This window comes from Saccopteryx leptura, chromosome 1, assembly GCF_036850995.1.
Source record: "Saccopteryx leptura isolate mSacLep1 chromosome 1, mSacLep1_pri_phased_curated, whole genome shotgun sequence".
NCBI classification, from domain to species: domain Eukaryota; kingdom Metazoa; phylum Chordata; class Mammalia; order Chiroptera; family Emballonuridae; genus Saccopteryx; species Saccopteryx leptura.
In genome coordinates, this window is record NC_089503.1 from 59,182,083 (window position 1) to 59,201,128 (window position 19,046).

The window sequence follows — 19,046 nt, forward strand, 5'->3', positions numbered from 1 at the left end:
TTAGTGAACAAAGTTGAGATGTAGAGAGAGTTTTTTACTGGAATGTCAAGAGTTTTTGAAAGCTTTCTTTTCTGCAGAGGTTGTATGTAGCAGTTTTCCTACAAACTTTCTAATTTGATTGAGAGCTAAACAGTTAAACAGCTCTGAATTCAGTGAGAAACAGCTCAAGAGGAAACCAGTTGGCTTCTGTTGTGGCAACATCCGTTCTGTTTTGTTGTTGAATCCTTAGTTGCTTCCTCAATGACTATTCTGTACTTTCATTTGCTCTGAGCTGGAAGTTAAGTCAAGTTCTCCTTTCTCATCAGAAGCACCACCAAGTGTTCTGTTTGCATGTTGACTAGAAGCGTAGACATGGGACATATCCACCGAAACCCCTACAAGCCCACTTTGTTCCTTGATATTTGTAATGCTTATGAACACCCATATCGACACAAGCAAACTCTCCTTGTAGCTTTGTTTTATCAAATGGAAAAGGTTTCTCTTATCCCATCATTCAACATCTGAGTTAATCTGAAGTAGGGATTACTTCAGGATTATGACTCCAAAAATATTATTAATGCTCAATAATAACCCTGAAATATATCTGATAGTTTTTGAAGTCTTGTACCTTTGGACAGTAAAATAAATGAGAATTGACTTCTAGGCAGTGACTACTGGATAACTGGTCTAATATTTGGGGAGTACTATAGCTGATGGGCTGAATTCATCAGTAAGAAGAGTCATGGAAAAAAGTATTGTTTGGAACTCTGCTTTAAGTCACAGGGTCCAAATCAAGAAGGCTTCACCCTAGCCAGATAGCTTGTTTGGTTAAAGCATCATCCAGATGCGCAGAGGTTGCCGATTCTATCCTCGGTCAGGGACATACAGGAACAGATGGATGTTCCTGTTTTTCTCTCTCCCTTCCTTTCTCTCCAAAATTAATAAATACATTTAAAAGAGAGAGAGAGAGAGAAAGAGAGAGAGAGAGAGAGAGAGAGAAGGCTTCCACAGGGTAAGAGACTCAGAAGAAAACCATAACTGGGTTGTTCTGGCTATGCAGTTTTGAGACTATGTCATTAATATACAGAGACAGGATTGTGTTTCTCAGAGTATGTGCCTGATCAAAATATCTCTGCACTTCTTCTTCACCAGTGTTTTATTTTATTTTATTAATTTAATTTTAGTTTATTTTAGGAGAGGCAGGAAGAGAGAGAGAGAGAGACAGGAACATCGAGCTTTTCCTGTATGTGCCCTGACGGGAGGTAGAACCAACAACCTCTGCCCTTCAGGATGACGCTACAACCAACCAAGCTATCTGGCCAGGGCTTTTCACCAGTGTTTCGAACCTTTTTTAGTTTTGTAAGAAAGCTGTCCACAGACTTATGTCAGAATTTGCCAACTTTTGGTGAAAGATTTCCTGTCGTTAAAAAGATAAGAGTTGGCCCTGGCCGGTTGGCTCAGTGGTAGAGCGTCGGCCTGGCATGCAGGAGTCCCGGGTTCAATTCCTGGCCAGGGCACACAGGAGAAGCGCCCATCTGCTTCTCCACCCCTCCCCCTTTCCTTCCTCTCTGTCTCTCTCTTCCCCTCCTGCAGCCAAGGCTCCATTGGAGCAAAGTTGGCCCAGGCGCTGAGGATGGCTCCATGGCCTCTGCCTCAGGCGCTAGAATGGCTCTGGTTGCAACGGAGCAACACCCTAGATGGGCAGAGCATCGCCCCCTGGTGGGCATGCCGGATGGATCCCGGTTGGGCATATGCGTGAGTCTGACTGCCTCCCCGTTTCCAACTTCAGAAAAATACAAAAAAAAAAAAAAAAAAATTAAGTCCTGGCTGGATAGCACAGTTGGCTGGTTGAAAAGTCTTCCCAGAGAATGGAGGTTGCTGGTTCAATTCCCTCCCTGGTCAGGGCACATACAGGAGCAGCTTGATCAGCTTGATGTTCCTGTCTCTCGTCCTGCTTTTCAAAAAAAAAAAAAAAAGATAATAGTTGAATCAAATAGGAAACCAATAAGCTTTGTGTATCCTGTAGACAAACCCAGCTGCTTATACTGGCTGTGTCAGCTGGATCTTGACTATTTTTATCAATATTGGAGCTGACGAAGCTTCTTGTTCAAGACTCCTACTTTATTTCTCATCCTGTGATAAGAATAGCTTTTGTGGCTTGAAAGTACTTTTAAATCTGTTTATAGATTAAACATTCCATCTTTTTTTTAATAAATGACCGATAATTTTTAAATTATTTTTATTTATTCATTTTAGAGAAGAGAGACAGAGAGAGAGAGAGAAAGAAAGAGAAGGGGAGGAGCAGGAAGCATCAACTCCCATATGTGCCTTGACCAGGCAAGCCCAGGGTTTCGAACCGGCGACCTCTGTGTTCCAGGTAGACGCTTTATCGCACTCAGGCCAGAAACACCATTCTTAACAAGGGAAAGCCTGTCTTTTCCAAGTTGGTTAGCTCAGTTGGTTAGAGCAATGCCCTGATACACCACAGCTGCAGGTTCAATCCCCAGTCAGGACATACAAGAATCAACCAATGAATGCATAAATAAGTGTAACAACAAATCAATATTTTTTTCTCTCTCAAATCAGTGGGGGGAAAAAAAGAAAATCTATCTCAAGGTTGTTTGCAAGCTCTGCAACATTAGTATGCTCTACTATTGAAAGAAATATAGTTAGAAATTTTCATCACCTTGCATTCAATTCATTATAAAATCTTCAAGAGAATAAAATGGTCATTAGATATTGATACATAAAAATAAATGACTTGTTATATAAACTGTGTATCACATTGTAATATAGTGATCTGATCTACAGAGTTGAGGCTGTTTTTTATAGTATATTTCTGCCTGGCTTTATGTTATTTTTATGATCTGACCAGTCTACACCACCCACCATGCCTCTATGGTATTGTCTATAGTTTTGTAAGGCAGACGATGTGACCATTCTTCAAATGGACACACTGTATGTGAACATTTCTTCAAATTTTAAAAAGAAAAAAAAATTGATGATCTACAATGATTTATAGCAATGTACTACTACCTTTTTTTTTTTTACTACTACCTTTTTATGACAAGAAAATTTAGACAGTGAACCCTGTAAAACTGGGCAATGAAGCATAAATTTTTATTTGTTGATAATGTCCTCTGTAATCTCAGTATAATACAAAAATGGTGTTCTCCTTAGGCCCTTTACCATAATATCCAATATACGGTAAAGGTGCAGTATGAAATAATCTTAACTGTGATAGTTCCTCAAAGTATTTGCATTCATCTCTTTTTTTTTTTTTAACTTAATTTATTGACTGGTTTTAGAGAGAGAGGAAAGGGGGTGGGGAAGAGATCTGTTCCTGGATGTGCCCTGACCAGGGTGGAACCCACAACCTTTGCGTATTGGGATGATGCTCTAACCAACCAAGCTGTCCAGCCAGGAATGCATTCATCTTTCTCGACATGTTTAAATGATGTTTTTGTATCATAACTGATTGTGACTATGTAGAGGACAACCTACTTTGCCTATTTTCTCTGTGAATTCCAAGACCCTGTCTCATGTTGTCAGGCAGCTAGCTCTGTGAGTGGCTGTGCCTGAGGTGGAACTCCATGCCCACGTGTGAGGGTCCTGGGCAGTTGTGGGGCCTGCTGGAGGCCTCTCTCTCTATGCTTTAGAATGCCTCGGATGTTTTATGGTGAGGGCTCCTGACAGCTCAGCATGGCAGAGAACAGAGAACAGTGTCAGAAGTGTATCAGAGGACTCATTAAATTGTATTTTAAGGAAAAAAAAGTTTAAAAAATTATCTCATAAATAATTCTACAGGCTCACTAACCTACTTATATGCATATGTAACCATTCCTTAAATTTCAATGAAAGGATTGGAGCAGGGGAACCCAAACTATGGCCCCCTCGGGCCACATGCGGCCCCCTGAGGCCATTTATCCGGCCCCCACCGCACTTCCAGGAGGGGCACCTCTTTCATTGGTGGTCAGTGAGAGGAGCACTGTATATGACGGGGCCGCAAAGCGCAGCATCGCTCACGTACAGTACTACTTTGGTGACGCGGGACGCAGGCGTCGTATCACTTATGGCTAGCAGTGACAAATATGGAACCGGACATTGACCATCTCATTAGCCAAAAGCAGGCCCATAGTTCCCATTGAAATACTGGTCAGTTTGTTGATTTAAATTTACTTGTTATTTTAAATATTGTATTTGTTCCCATTTTGTTTTTTTACTTTAAAATAAGATATGTGCAGTGTGCATAGGGATTTGTTTGTAGTTTTTTTTATAGTCTGGCCCTCCAATGGTCTGAGGGACAGTGAACTGGCCCTCTGTGTAAAAAGTTTGGGGACCCCTGGATTGGAGAATGCCTTCATTTTGCTTCTAGTTCAAAAATTTTGCCTGTATGACTTTTGTTTCTCATATCCTGCCTAGAATGGTCCATCCCACCTATACCTGTTATTTTGTGTTCTCTGTTTCCTCTAGGACCTTACTTCTGCAATCTTTCCTCCTCATCTTCAGTCTTTCCTTACTTTTAGTGTATGTGTGTAAATTAAACCAGCAGTTCTTTCCTAACCCTTTTACAATGGCTATTTTTTTCTCCTTTCTTTCTCTGCCAAACTTTCACCACAACTGACTGTCCTCTGACTTCTCAGCCTCTGGCAAACTCTTACATATTTGATGAATGAATAAAGGAATGATCTCACGTTTGTCTCCTTATTCACTTTACACCAGCCATGTGGGATTCTTTCTGTTCTTTGAACATGCCAAGTTCATTCTCACAGGGCCTGTAAACTGCCTGTTCTCTTTTCCTGGGACACTCTTCCTCAGATCCTTACCTGGCCAGCTTTGTTCATTATACACACACACACACACACACACACAATTGTATGTTAGTCAAGTCAAAAGTTAGAGAAAATTTTAAATATGAATTTTATTTGAAAGCCAAACCAGACAATTTTCATGTTTTTGTTTGGACTTTCCAGCTTGTATATGTAGATGATCTCAAATGATAATTTAAATTTAGGAAAGTGTTGAATATAAGTGGATGTTCACTTTTTCCCAGGGTGTGGAGGAGTCAGTATGAGGAAGGATGGCTTTGCTGAGCAGTTGTGCGAGGTGAGGATTGTTCCCACATCTTCGGTAGGACCCTGAGGTACGGTGGGGTGGGGTGAGGTTTGAACCTAGTTCTGTCATCAGAGACACACAGGCTGCTAAGAGGCAGAAAAAGATAGGCATTCTGGGTCCCCATTATCAACCTGAAAGATACCTAGGTTTTTTTTTTTGTTGTTGTTTTGTTTTTTTTTTCATTAAGTGAGAGCAGGGGAGGCAGAGAGATTCCTGCATGCACCTAGAGTGGAATCCACCAGGTAAGCCACCTATGGGGCGATACTCTGCCCATCTGGGGTATCATTCCATTTCTCGGCAACAAAGTTATTTTTAGCACCTGAGGCAGGGGCCACTGAGCCATCCTCAGCGCCTGGGGCCAACTCACTCAAATAAATCAAGGCATGGCTGCAGGAGGGGCAGAGAGAGAGAAAGGGGGTGAGGAGAAGCAGATGGTCGTTTCTGTGAGCCTTGACAGGGAATCGAACCCTGGACATGTACATGCCAGGCTGAAGCTCTACCACTGAGCAAATCAGCCAGGACCTGAAAGATGTTTAGTTTTAAATTCAGAAGGTTGTCTGGTCTAACCCCACCTTTTACAGATGGAGGAGCCAAAGCACTAAAAGGCAGCACAACCAGCCTGCAGGGGAGGGCGAAGGCAGTGTGGGCTTGTGGGGCCTGATCTGGCCCAGCCCTCACGGATAGGAAGCCTGAAGTGAGAAAGGGAATTCTAAGAAAGAGAAGGCAGAAAAGTGGCTGTTCTTATTCCAACACCCAAGGTGTAAATTCCTTTATTAAGCCATAATAATATTCCAACAATTCTGAGTCTTCCTACTTTAGGCTTTCAGCCCAACCATTTGCCTCTTTTTCTCCAGGCTCCGTACTCTTCAAGGTGCTCACAGTCCAGCCAGGGAATGGGAGCTGCATGGGTGTGGGTGTCCAGTGGCCACATGTCATCCACTGTCACTCCCAGCCCATGAGTCCCTGGTTCTTTTGTCTGTATCTCTAGTCAACTGTCTTTCAAGAACTTCCCTGGCACTTCCTGTCATGACGAAATCTTTCTTAAGGCCTTGTCTTTATATTTACATCTGTACAGAATTTTTGCCTTTATAAAGTGCTTTCCTGTCCAGCTTCCCACTGGATCCTCACGATACCCTGGTGAAGTAGCAGGGATGGGATTTTTACTCCGATTTTGCAAGGAAGGGAGAGTGAGCTGGCCTCAGGATTCTCTGGTGTCATCCAGGACTGATGGTGATTCTCACCCTCACCCCAGCCCAGCAGCACTCCTTTGGCACCGATTCCAGGTTTTATCTTTTCTGTTCTCACGTTTCCTAGAATCCCAATGAGTTCTACACAGCGGACTCATGACGATCAAGGGATGCAGTCACGAGCTCTGTGCTGCTTTGCAGTTCCTTTCTAGAGTCCTTAGCTGATGCTGTTATCACATGCCGCTCCTTCCCAATGCTTGTAGTCTTTCTTTCATTGTCTAACCAGATCTTTCAGTTTACAAACTTCCATTTTATCCAAATGGATCTGTTTTGGTTTATTTTCTCTTGCCTAAATGTTAGGCAGCCCACCTAATGGGTGTCAAAAATTAATATAATTTATTTTCCATCTCTTCAGTGCCCAAGAAAAACATTCTGAAGGCAATGCACTGAAGACCAGACTCCTTCCTCCTCTTCTCCTTCTGTTTCTTGAGTGAGCAGCAAGGAAACAGTTCTGTAAACATGTGTGGGTCTGTGTCCTCATGTGCGTGGACCCACTGTTTTATTCCATTCTTGGCTGGTTTGTCCCAAGTGGCCTTTCCTACTCAGAACGGGGATTCCCGTAGCATCTGGACTTTCATCAAGGTCCGTTTCAGCTGCTCATAGGTTACAAACATCACCACATTCCAGGCTCCCAGTCGCAGAAAGGAAGGTGTAAATCTGATGAGAACAACAACAAAACATTAGGCGGAGAGGACTGAGTTCCGAGAGATCTGCTGTGCCCCCCACACCGTGTCAGTGGACCTAGACCTGTGTTAGTTGTGAGCATTTTCCAAGATCTGTTCAGTCTTTTTCTTCTCTGGTGAAGGAACTAGGAAGAAGTTGGAATCAGGAAAGGCAAGGAAAGTGTGTTTAGCCAGGTCACTATTTCAGGCAGTAATTCTCACAGTTCTATAAGGGAGCTATGATTGTTGCCAGTCGTCCTTTGCAGAAACTGAGGCCCAGGGAGGTTAAGTAGCTCTACTAACACCTGCCTCCACTCTGCTGCTGAGTGCTTCTGGGCTCATTTACATCTTGAGTGGTCACCCTGAGGAGGCACCTGCCAGGGCACCAAGAAGCTAGGACACCACAGAGCAAAGACAGTGTAACACCAAATGCAGCTAATCTCCAGAGAATTTGCCTGGCCTGTGATAACGCAGTCGAGAGAGTCCCCACCTCAGCTGCGTTTCACAGCCTCAGGGAGGAGCCTGTGACCTGGCCCGCCCTCCTCTTCAGCCTCTCCCTGCTAATCCCCTCTGGTCCTGTCTGCTCCCGCCAGGCCAACCCGATTTCCATGCCTTTACCCACGTTGCTCCTTCTGCTTGGAATGGCCCCTGCTTTCCTTGCCCGCTGGTTGCTGTTGGACCTGTAGGAATCAGTTTGGGCACCAAAGCCTCTCCTGAACCCTAAGCCTAGGCCCCTTATAGGGTGTAATACTGGGGCAATGACGTGAACTCTGGAGGCAGGCCTTGGTTTCAATCCTAGCTCTACCAGTTTCTAGCTTCATAAGCTTGTTTGAGTTAATCTTTCTGAACCTCAGTTTCCTTATCTGTAAAAGGAGGAAAATAATGGTATCTAGCTAGTTCACAGAGTTGTCGTGAGAATTAAATGAGTTAATGTATAGCACACAGCACAGGGCCCACTATCCAAAAATGCTCAGATGTCACCTGCTTGTCTGCTGCTCTTTGAAGGAAGCATAGCACAAGGTCCGGCACCCATGAGATGCTCAGTAAATGTTTCCCAAGTCAATAATTAAACTGAAACTAAGTGGCTACAGCTGAAGATTGTAATGACAGAGGCACTTACAGGAAAAAACAACAACCCCATCTGTCATTGGAAATACAGGTTGATGATGTCATTCCCGGGGTTGAGAACCTGTTTGCTTGTTGAGTTCAATCTTACACTGGACACCAGAAAACCCTCATCATGGAGAGAGGTGAGAGGCCTAGGAAAGGGCTGAGTGGTACAATGGACACCACGTTGGGTGGTGTCTGATGGTCTGACTTTGAGCTGTGGATCTGCCATTTTAATTTTGTGATCTTGGACAAGTTATTTGATATTTATGAGTCTGTTTCTCAGTAATTATGGAGAATACTATCCACATTTTGGGGTTTGTTGAGATAATATATAGAAAGTGCTTAGCACAAGGGCTACCACTCAGTGACTTAGCGATCATGATGGTTGTTAATAACCTATGTACTGAGTGCTGGCTTTGTGCTTGGGACTCTGGGAGGTGAAAGATGCAGAAGCCACCCGTCTTGGCATCAAAGTGCTTACTTATACTCTGGCATAGCAGATAATTTAATTTTACAGATACTATAACAAATAGTAGGTGGCAAACACCATACTCATAGGGTACTTGAGACGGTTGGGGAGGAGGTGGCATTTGAACTAGTCTTGAAGGACAGCTAAGATTTAGAGCATGTTCATTTTGGTGGTTGCCAGAGGGGTGTTGAGGGACTGGGTGAAAAAGGTGAACGGATTAAGAAGTATAAATTGGTGGCTACGGAATAGTCATGGATATGCAAAGAACAGCATAGGGAATATAGTCACTAATATTATAATAACTATGTATTGTGCCACGTGAGTACTAGGCTTATTGGGGTGATCACTTTGTAAGTTATATACATGTCCAACCACTAGGTTGCACACCTGTAACTAATATAATATTGTACATCAACTATAATTGAAAAAATAAAAATGTTATTTCTTAAAAAGATTTAGAGCATGTAGGTGGCATGGGAAAGGCATTCATGCAGAGGGAACGGTAAATGCCAAGACACAAGCATGAAAATATGACACACTTTGGGCACTTAAGGTCCATCAGTGGTGACCCACAGTTGTGGAAAAGCCTCCAATTACCAACCACCTCTCCTTCCTTCGCCTCTGCCCAATAAGTTTGGGGACAGCACTTTGTCCTATGCTTAGACTCTTTTTTCTCAGATAAGTCTCCCTGCCTCTCCAAATTAGATCTGCTTCACTCTATTTTAACATCCATAGTTCTTGATACTCTTCTTTGTGGCATTTACAGCTGTGCTGTTCACCACTGCACACCCCCCCCCATGGACCCATGGTAAGCACATTATACATGAAAGGAATAAAAAAAGGAAGAAAGGAAGGAAGGAAAGAAAAGAAAGAAGGGAAATAGGAAGTAAAGAGCAGAAGGAAGAAAAGGGAAGAAGGAAGGAGGGAGACAGACCAAATTTTCTGGGAGGGAGTGGGAGGCTCACCCCTTATAAAAGGCTGTGGGACCCTCCTGGACCACCATCGTCAGCATACAGTCCAGGGGACTGCGGTACTGGCCTGGGAGTGAGTTCATGTACCGGGTCTTCACCACGTCCACGGGGGAGGCCACCACTGTGGCACAGAAACCAGCTCCAAAGGCAGAGACAAAGTGGCAGGGGAAATTGTCTATAGCACGGAGGGAAGAGCAAACAGTGGCCTGTGAGCTGAGGCGAGCACTTGCTTTCTGCTCTGTGTGTGTTCATCATATGTCCCCAATGAACTGGGGAACTCCTTGAACATGAGGGTAGTATTTTCTATCTTTCACTGCCCTGGGTGGAGCTCTGGGTAAGTACTGGCAAGCTAGAACTGAGCCGTCCCAGGGTCGGAAGGTCATCCATCCCAACCACCGTTTGAGGAAAATGAAGTCAGAGTTGGTGATCTTGCTAAAGGTACATAGAAGCGATGCTGGGCTAGGTCTCTGGCTTCCCCTTTCAGGGCTTTTTCCTACTTATCACAATGATATATATACTGGGCACTGTGCCGCTCTCTGCTCCTTCTGAAGCCCAGGTGTCTCTGAGTGGCGCTCACTACGTGAAGTTCCATGTTCCCTCCCGGCTATGGGAGGGCTGACTGGAGCCCAGGGCCTCACCAGTGAGCAGGTGATGGTCTAGCAGCTTCTCCTTGATGATGTCATAGGTCACCATCTCAGCACAGTTGACAATGGCATTCCTCGTGATGTTGGGCCAAGTTCCTATTAGAAAGGGGGGGTGGGGGCTGATAAATAGGGAGGAGGAGGAGAAGTAGACCCCCTGGCTGCAGGGCCATAGGCACCAGTTTGGGGGCACAGTGCCCCATTCCAGTGGTCTCAGAGAACCCACCTCAGCTGAGCAGATTACAGATTTTCTAGTGTTAACAATTCTCAGATTACCCATGTCCTCCTTAGAGACAGAAAATAGAGGCCCACTGGGTTTGTTTGGGCCATATTTTGGAGGATAATCTGCAGTATCTATCAAAATTTAAATATACCTCCATGAGCCCTGGCTGGATAGCTCAGCTGGTTAGAGCATCATCCTGGTACGCCAAGGTTGTGGGTTTGATCCTTGGTCAGGGTATATGCAAGAGGCAACCAATGAATGCACAACTAAAGCAGAACAACAAATGAATGCTTCTTTCTCTCTCTTCCTCTCTCATCGATTTTAAAGTGGAATATATATATTCCTCCCTGAGACTTATCTAGAGCTAGAAAAGGAAGTCTTTCTTTGGAAGAGGGAGGCTGGCTCTTGGTAGTAGCTGCTTCTCACATGTGCCTTGACTGGGCAAGCTGGCTGGCTCTTGGAGAAGTGGCAGAGCGTAGTGCCGGTGGGGCCCAAGGGGAGCATCCAGACCACCCCTGGTTTCACAGCTGAAGGCCAGGTTCCCAGAGGGCACAGTGCCAGTGAGTGCAGGGCCAGGGCCGGAGCACTGTTTCTTCTGCAAGGATTCTTGTGACCCCTGGTCTCCATATGGGAGAAACTCCAGCATTTGTCGAGGTTGCTGCCATTTACATAGCTTCCCAGGGAAGCTGCCTCCTCACGGACTCTCCCCCTGCCCCACTCCTCACAGTTGCTGTTTCTTCTCCACACCCTGCAGTCACCTCTCTTAGATCTTTGCTTGGAAGACCCTTTGCTGCAATCTCCACACACCTAGAGCCCACTGAATCTTTTGTGTGTGTGTGTGTGTGTGTGTGTGTGTGTGTGTGTGTGTATTTTTCTGAAGCTGGAAACGGGAAGAGACAGTCAGACAGACTCCCGCATGCGCCCGACCGGGATCCACGTGGCACGCCCACCAGGGGGTGACGCTCTGCCCACCAGGGGGCGATGCTCTGCCCATCCTGGGCGTTGCCATGTTGAGACCAGAGCCACTCTAGCGCCTGGGGCAGAGGCCAAGGAGCCATCCCCAGCACCCAGGCCATCCTTGCTCCAATGGAGCCTTGGCTGCGGGAGGGGAAGAGAGAGATAGAGAGGAAGGAGAGGGGGAGGGGTGGAGAAGCAGATGGGCGCTTCTCCTGTGTGCCCTGGCCGGGAATCGAACCCGGGACTTCTGCACGCCAGGCCGACGCTCTACCGCTGAGCCAACTGGCCAGGGCCGAGCCCACTGGATCTTTAAGGCTCAGTTTAAGAGCCACTTTCCTCCAGAGTCCACATGGCCTCTCCTGCCTCTGGACCTGCATGTCGCCATGAACCTAGCACATCCTGCCCCTGGTATGGTTGCTCCTTGACATATCTCATCTCCCCGGTGTGGGTGTGGAAGGTGTCTTTTATTCTTTTCTGTCTCCCTCCTGCTAGCCAGCACATGGTGAAAGGCCGGCAAATTGAACTGAATGTGAGGAATGTGATGGGTCAGGAGCTGCTCTTCCAGATCCATGGGAATTCACTGTGCTGGGAGCTCCCTCGTTGCTGGGTTTTCTGCCCCAGCCTTGGGGTAGGGAATGCTCGGCCGGAGGGCCCCTGAGACTGGAGTCCAGACCTACCTTTCCACAAGCCCCTGACCCCTTCCTCCCTGGCGATGGTCCTGTAGGCATCCATTGTCCCACTGTACTTCTTATTGCTCCTAGGCCCGAGGTGCACGTTGGCCTGAAATCGAACCTTCACCACATCTGTGGGCTGGGCACAGGTCACTGCCATGGCCCCTGTGGTGCAGCCCGCCAAAATCCGGGTGGTGATGCTGGAGTCTGGGGAGAAGGGCGGAGAAGGAGGCAGAGGGGGCCAGTGAGCCGCCAACCAACAGCTCTGAGCCCGATGCTGTTTTTGCAGGGCTGTCCTGCCTGATGTCTGCCTCTGCTTCTGGGTCAGCGTGCTGGGGCTTTTTGATGGTGCTCCAAGTCTCCTCATAAGCGTCCGTTACCAGCTCCTCACACCCCAGCCCGCCTCCGAGTCTGCCCTGCCCTGGTCTCTGGGCCCGCACACCTAGGTTCTGCTTCCGCCCGCCCACCAGTGTCCACTGGATACTGGGCACTCACAGTCTGATCCTTTGGGGGTGTAGAACTGCTTGACGGAGTCGTAGAGGCCGATGCGGATGGAAGCAAAGCTCATCTGGCGCTGCAGGCCGGCCACCAGCCCGTTGTAGGGGCTGCGGGGGCCCTCGGTGCGCACCATGGTCAGGATGGTGCCCAGCACGCCGCGGTACTGGACTCTCTGGGCCACCTGGTTCTCCCCCTGGATCTATGGGACACCCCCCACCCCGGCAGAGGTGTGAGGAGCGTGATGGAGGGGAGAGTGGGACTGGGGTCAGAGGGACCTGCCGGGGGCTGGACTTTGAAAACAAGCATGACGACAGCTGACACATCCCCGAAAGAATAACTGAGGTTTGTGCAGCAGTTTACAACTCACAAACTCTTAGACACGGTGTGGCATTCGATTCTCAGAGAAACAGGAGGACAGACTGTTTTTCCCACTACAATGGCCAGTGGCTTGCTCAAGGTCACCCAGTAATCCCTTACTTTTATTTACTTCACTCTTTATGGTTTACAAAGTAGGGTTACGCAATGAAAGGCCCTATCCTGTCATGCCAAGGAATTGAGATTTTTTTCTCTTGGGCAATAGCGATGGGGAGGCGACAAGGCAGGGTCTTAAACAGTGGAGTGAATGGCCTGCTCGGGGCTCCACGTGAGGAAGAGCTTGCTGGCAGACTGCGCAGACGCAGATGCAGACGCAGGCCCAGGTGCAGGTGGTGGAGAACTGAGCGTTCCTTTGATGCAAACATTGACTATTGGCCAAAGGGCACCTACCTGCAGGCGGACCTTGGCTGTGTCCAGTGGAAAGGTAAGGAGGTCAGCAAAACAGGCTGCTGTCCCAGCCCCCAGGAACTTCACAGCCGTTGTTGGGGGCATCTCTGAAGGCTTTAGTCCAACCATGGTCCCAGAAGTCTCTTCTGGTCTCTTGAGGGCCCAGTGCAGGTCCAAGGAGAGAGGCCACTCTGCAGCCCTGAGCTTTAGTGCAGGGAGGCTGCAGGAGACAGGCCAGACAAGGGAATTGGAACCTGTCTGGCCAGGCCCCAAACTCCCCTCGGCACCAAGGGGGGCTTTCTAAGCGAAAAGCCTGGGCATTGCCATGCTCAGCTGTGTGGAACTGGCTTATAAAAACTGGCCACTTGACTTAGCCTTCTCTCTTTTGATCTTTCCCCATATGAAGTTGCATTTAAAATTTTATTTTTAAAAACTTTTAAAATGGAGGTATAACTTTCATTTAATGGTTGTGTGCATATTAACAGCTTCTGAGCTGTAAAGGGAATAGTTTGCTGATTCTGGAATGTTCAGCCAGGTCAGCAGATAAAGGAAGCGATTTTCTGGGTGGGGATCTAACCTAGAATCCAAGCATACATACTGTATTGCCCCATGTATAAGACCTACCTTTTTTCAAAAAAATCGGGATTTAAAAACTGGGTGAGTCATATACAGTGGTTGTAGTTTTTGTTACTTGCATTTTTACTTTTTTTTTTTTGTATTTTTCTGAAATTGGAAGCGGAGAGGCAGTCAGACAGACTCCCGCATGCGCCCGACTGGGATCCACCCGGCATGCCCACCAGGGGGCGATGCTCTTCCTGTCTGGGGCATTGCTCCGTTGCAACCAGAGCCACTCTAGCACCTGAGGCAGAGGCCATGGAGCTGTCTTCAGCGCCTGGGCCAACTTTGCTCCAATGGAGCCTTGGCTGCAGGAGGGGAAGAGATAGAGAGAGAGAAAGGAGAGGGGGAAGGGTGGAGAAGCAGATGGGCACTTCTCCTGTGTGCCCTGGCTGGGAATCAAACCCAGGACTTCCATATGCCAGGCCAATGTTCTACCACTGAGCCAACTGCCCAGGGCTTTTACCTGCTTCTTCGCACTTGTTTTTGTGCTCATTGTTGAAGACAGTGATTCCTCATCAGACATAGATGAGGACAAGCTACTGGATGGGAGTTTAGATAGTGATAAGGAGTTATATGAAGTTTATGATGAATAAAACTTGAGTTCAGCCTGACCTGTGGTGGTGCAGTGGATCAAGTGTCAACCTGGAATGCTGAGGTCACTGGTTCAAAACCCTGGGCTTGCCTGGTCAAGGCACATATGGGAGTTGATGCTTCCTGCTCCTCCTCCCCCCCCTTCTCTCTCTCTCTCTCCTCTAAGATGAATAAATAAATAAAAATAATTAAAAAAAAACCCAAAACTTGAGTTCAATAACTTTATGTAATACTTTCCCCCCCAAATTTTGGGCCCCCAAATTAAGGTGCATCTTATACATGGGAGTGTCTTATACATGAGGAAATACGGTAAAGTCAGATCATCTCACTCCCTGTTCTGAAATTGTCCAATGCCCCGCTCTCCCCCACCCCAAGTCCTGGCCATGGCTTATGGACCCACCTATAAGATCCACCTCATGTTTTCTGGACCAATAAAAAAAAAAAAAAGATCCACCTCATGCCAGGTTTTGTGCTCGATACCCCCTAGGAAATTGAAATGAGTAAAAACAGTGTGTGTGACCTGCCCACAAGGAACTAACTCTCAAGGAGTCTTGCAGGGGCATTAGACATGCCCACAGGTAACTGTAGTGTAAGATAGACTGGGCCACCGTCAGAGGAAGGAGTCATCAAGAAAGGACTCAAGGAGGGAGAAACCCTCTCTTTGTTTGTGAGGTAGAATTAGAACAGTTTCATGGGGGAGGGTGTGGTTGAAGGGTTGCACAAGTCAGGCCTTGAAAGGTGGGCAGGAGAAAGGTGATCAGCAGATGGAGAAAGGTGTCTGAGGCACAGGGAAGGGCATGAGCTTGGGTGAGCGTGGGGCATGGCTTAGGGTGAGCAGGGAATGGCTACTGGGCTGTGAGGACCTCACAGTGAGCTTTACACACAATCTCATGGAATTTTCATAACTTTTCTGAAAGGGAGCTTCCCTTCCTTTCCCCTACTTTGGATGAGTAAACTGAGGCTCAGAGACATGTGCTTGCTCAGTGTTACCAGCCACTATGTCACAGCCTGGTTCCCTCTGCTATACTAGACTTAAGGTGCCCTGGCAAGAAGGAAGGAGAGCATTTGAATCCTTTTTGAGCAGATGAGAAAATAGAGGCCTAAGATGGAAAGAGACTGTCTCAAATTCACCGAACTGCAAACAGCTTCTTGGGATGGCACTAAGGCTCCCTTCACCATTTACTCAGGGCCGCAGTTGGCTACCCACAATATTGCCTCGTTAACTGAGGGCATTCAAAGGCTGAGTAGACATCATTGCCCAGTTTGTTTGTTAGCTAAAAAAAAATGGGGCCCCAAGAAGCCGAGACCTCTGCAAGTTGCACAGTCAGGTCTTGGCTCTCTCTGTAGTGCTCCTCCCACAGCCCATCCTCCTGCCTGTCTGCACTGCCTTCCTGACATGGTCCAAGGAGGACTTGGCTCCTTGGGAGGCTGGTGTGGGTGTCCCAGTGTCCATGCCGCTGAGCTGGCTGAGGGGTCAGCATGGCAGACATGCTGGGGAAGCCCTACAGAAGACCAGCTGCCAGGGGAGGCTCGGTTCCCAGCTGGGAAGTTCTGGCTCCTCTGCTCAGGGCTGGAATGCGCGCGCGAGAGAGAGAGAGAGAGAGAGAGAGAGAGAGAGAGAGAGAGAGAGAAACACGCTTGCTTGTGTGAGCAGAGCCCTCCCTCTATGCCTGCATCCTGTTAGCCTCTCTTCTTCAAGTGCTGGCCTTGGCATCCTCCTGCCCTTCTCCCCTTTTCTTGTAAGCTCAGCCTGGGGGATCCGAGGGCCTGATTTGCAGAGCTGGGAGGCCCTAGGGGGCTGTGTTCTTGGGTGTCTCTCACTGGTTGTCGGAGTGTGCCTTCTTAAAACCTTTGGTGACTACCCAGGCTTTAGTAGAAGAGCCCTACGAGTTAGGTCTTCTTATTCCACTTTCAGAGTTACAGACAGGCCCAGACAGGTAGAATGACCTGCCTGAGGTCACAGGTGAGCAGGCATGTGTGTGATGTGCTGGTCTGGTCTGGAACACTTTGTGGGCTTACCTTACAGCGATTTATCTTCTTGGGGGAGCCTGTTTTCCCCTGGCCCAGGGGCTGAACCACCCAGGGCTTCCCTTCTGAACGTCCTTTTTCCCACCTATCCCGGCCCTACACCATCCTTTCTTGTAGGATCAGCTCATTAACTGCAGTGGTTTCCTGCCTAGGTGGGGGACCCCAAGGGCAGGGGCAGGGTTGACTTATCCTGTTTCTTTGTGTAGCCTGGTACAGGGATGACCTAGGGCTGGAAGGGCCCAGGGAGGGCCAGTTGACCAAGGGACCCTATTTGCTGAAGGGGGGAAATGGGAAATGAAAAGAGGTGCCCACAGAAGCCTTTGGCGGAGGGCCTCAAATACCGGAGCTATACTTAATCCAGTAGAGAGCGGTTGGGGGTTTTCAAGTTGAGGAGTGACACCGCAGACTTGTGTGCAGAGCATGCTGGTGTGGGTGTTGAGGATGGACTGGGAGAGACGGGAGCTCAGAGATCAGTGAGGAGATTGTAGGAATAGTACAGTGAAAGGTGTGGGAGCCTGAATTTGGCCAAGAGCAGTGGCCCAGGGTGAAGCTGGAGCATATTCAAGAGGTGGTGGTCTGAGCCACCCCCGGGAGGGAGAGCGAATAGGCTTGGACTCAGGTCAGTGGCCACACCTTCCGGGGAGAGCTCTAGAACTTCCACTGGTCAAGCTGAGGCGGGGTATAGGGAAGTTGCAAGAGTGGGCACAGGTAAAGGCTGCCCTGAGGTCAGTGTTCCCCAACCTCCTTCCTTCTTTACAGCTTCCTGAATCTACTTGAGGAGCCCCAGCAGAACTTTGCCACTCACTGGTAGAAGCTGGGAGCAGAACCCACCTCCTAGTAGCTCTGTTGGGGCACTTGAAGGGTGGGATGTTCTAGTCTGCATGGCCTGGTGCCCATTAATGTTTGCTCAGTGCTTCCTGCACCAGGCACCCTGCTGAGGGCTTTATAGACATTAATTCAATCCCTTTATGAGATTCAGGTAGTTGCTAGGATCATTCCCACTTCATTATCAAGAGACTGGAGACTTTGAAGGCTGAGGGATGGGGCTGAGATTGGAGCCCAGGTCTGCCTGAAACCTGTGCTTCTTCCGTTGCCTAGTTGCAGGTTTCAAGGAGAACTCAGGATCCATGGAACCACTTGTTTACAGAGTGGATTCTCAACCCTCATCCCCAGAGATCCCAATTCAGGTCTGGGTAGGGGGGCCTGAGAATCTGCATGAGAAACAAGTGCCCTAGTGTCTATGGAGCAGGGGTCAGAGGACTCCATTCTGCGACACCCTGCCCAACCCCACCATCCTGGCCAAACCTCTGCAGCATCCCCACTGGGGAAGTCGCCGGGTGGAGAGTTCCCACGGGGCTCTGTAAAACTCCCAGCATGCAACTTGGGCCAGGCCTCATGCCGACATGCCTCCACCATCCCTCCTCAGGAAGGGGTCCGTAGGGCCCTCACAGGAAGAGGACTTTATACTCTGGAGAATCCTGGGGGGATTCTGGGTCAAATTAAGGAGAAAGCCATGTCTTATTGTCAGGGATGTGCAAGATCACAGCAGAGGCAGCCAGTGGAGCCAAGGGTGAGTCCTGGATGAGGAACGTGTGCCAGGTTTGAGTCCCAGCCCTACCACAGGGTCCTCATCAGGGCTGCCGTTCCCCATCCTGATAAGGTGGGGGCAGGACTAAATCTGTCAGCTCCGCCATGCTGTGGGAGTGATCTCTGCCAGTTCCTGACTACTCTCTGTAAGCCACCGTGAAGGGCAGAATGCGGAGGAGGAAGGGGGAAGAATGGGGTCTTACCTGAGTCCAGCTTGGGTGGGAAGCTCAGGACCTCCTTAACACTCCTCAGGGCTCCATCCCAGGAGGTGGCAGCAGGACTCTGCTTGCTCCCTTGCCATTCACTGTCGTCTCTGCTGCCTCAGGCTTGGCGCCTACCTTTATACACTTCAGCTGACCTGAAACCTTACCCCAGAGACGCTCTTGACAGCCTGATCACTTGACAAGAGGCGGCTGGTGCGGGGCAGGGAGGTCAGAGTTCTAGATCTGGTTCAGTTCCTTTGACTTGAGGTTCTTTAAAATAGTTCCTTTCAGCTGCTGAAAGAAGAGCTACCTCAGGTTATAAGGGTATATATATATATATATGTGTGTGTGTGTGTGTGTGAGTGTGAGAGTGAGTGTGAAGGTTGGATTTGTGACCTGTCAAAGTCCAAAGGTCAAGGCTCCCTCAATAAGCTGAGCAAGGCTCTTCCGCCCTCCCCCTTTAATTAACTGAATTTATTGGAATGACATTGGTTTGCAAAACCATACAGGTTGCAAGTGTACAACTCACTAAAATACCCTCTGCACTTGCCGCAAGCAGTCTCTTTCCACCCCCACTTCCACCCCCTTTGCTCACCTCCACCTAACTCCCACCTCCCTGTCCCTCTGGCTCTCCCCACACTGTTGTCTGTGTGTTCTGTGTATGTTTTTTCGGCTAATCCTTTCACCCTTTTCCATCTGGTCCCCTCACTGCCC

General features: G+C 48.2%; 1 protein-coding gene and 1 pseudogene across 1 annotated transcript; both read right to left on the reverse strand.

Annotated features, from left to right (window-relative positions):
• Window positions 1-3,998, reverse strand: LOC136388051 (protein FAM91A1 pseudogene; annotated as a pseudogene).
• A 1,832-nt stretch (window positions 3,999-5,830) lies between these two features.
• Window positions 5,831-18,644, reverse strand: UCP3 (uncoupling protein 3). Its single transcript, XM_066368060.1, has 7 exons — window positions 18,333-18,644; window positions 13,309-13,525; window positions 12,541-12,742; window positions 12,052-12,252; window positions 10,192-10,293; window positions 9,548-9,728; window positions 5,831-6,998 (listed from the first exon to the last, which is right to left on the reverse strand). The coding sequence occupies exons 2-7, from the start codon at window positions 13,432-13,434 to the stop codon at window positions 6,884-6,886; spliced, it is 927 nt and encodes a 308-aa protein (XP_066224157.1). The 5' UTR covers window positions 13,435-13,525; window positions 18,333-18,644; the 3' UTR covers window positions 5,831-6,883.
• Between the last annotated feature and the right edge of the window lie 402 nt (window positions 18,645-19,046).

What these genes read in the sequence shown, in the direction of transcription:
- UCP3 (XM_066368060.1), bottom strand. Translation starts at nt 13,434, where the DNA reads ATGGTTGGACTAAAGCCTTCAGAGATGCCCCCAACAACGGCTGTGAAG. An exon ending in CACCCCCAAAGGATCAGACT is followed by an intron (nt 12,253 to 12,540) that starts GTGAGTGCCCAG and finishes CCTTCTCCCCAG; the next exon opens with ACTCCAGCATCACCACCCGG. An exon ending in AGACCATCACCTGCTCACTG is followed by an intron (nt 9,729 to 10,191) that starts GTGAGGCCCTGG and finishes TCCGTGCTATAG; the next exon opens with ACAATTTCCCCTGCCACTTT.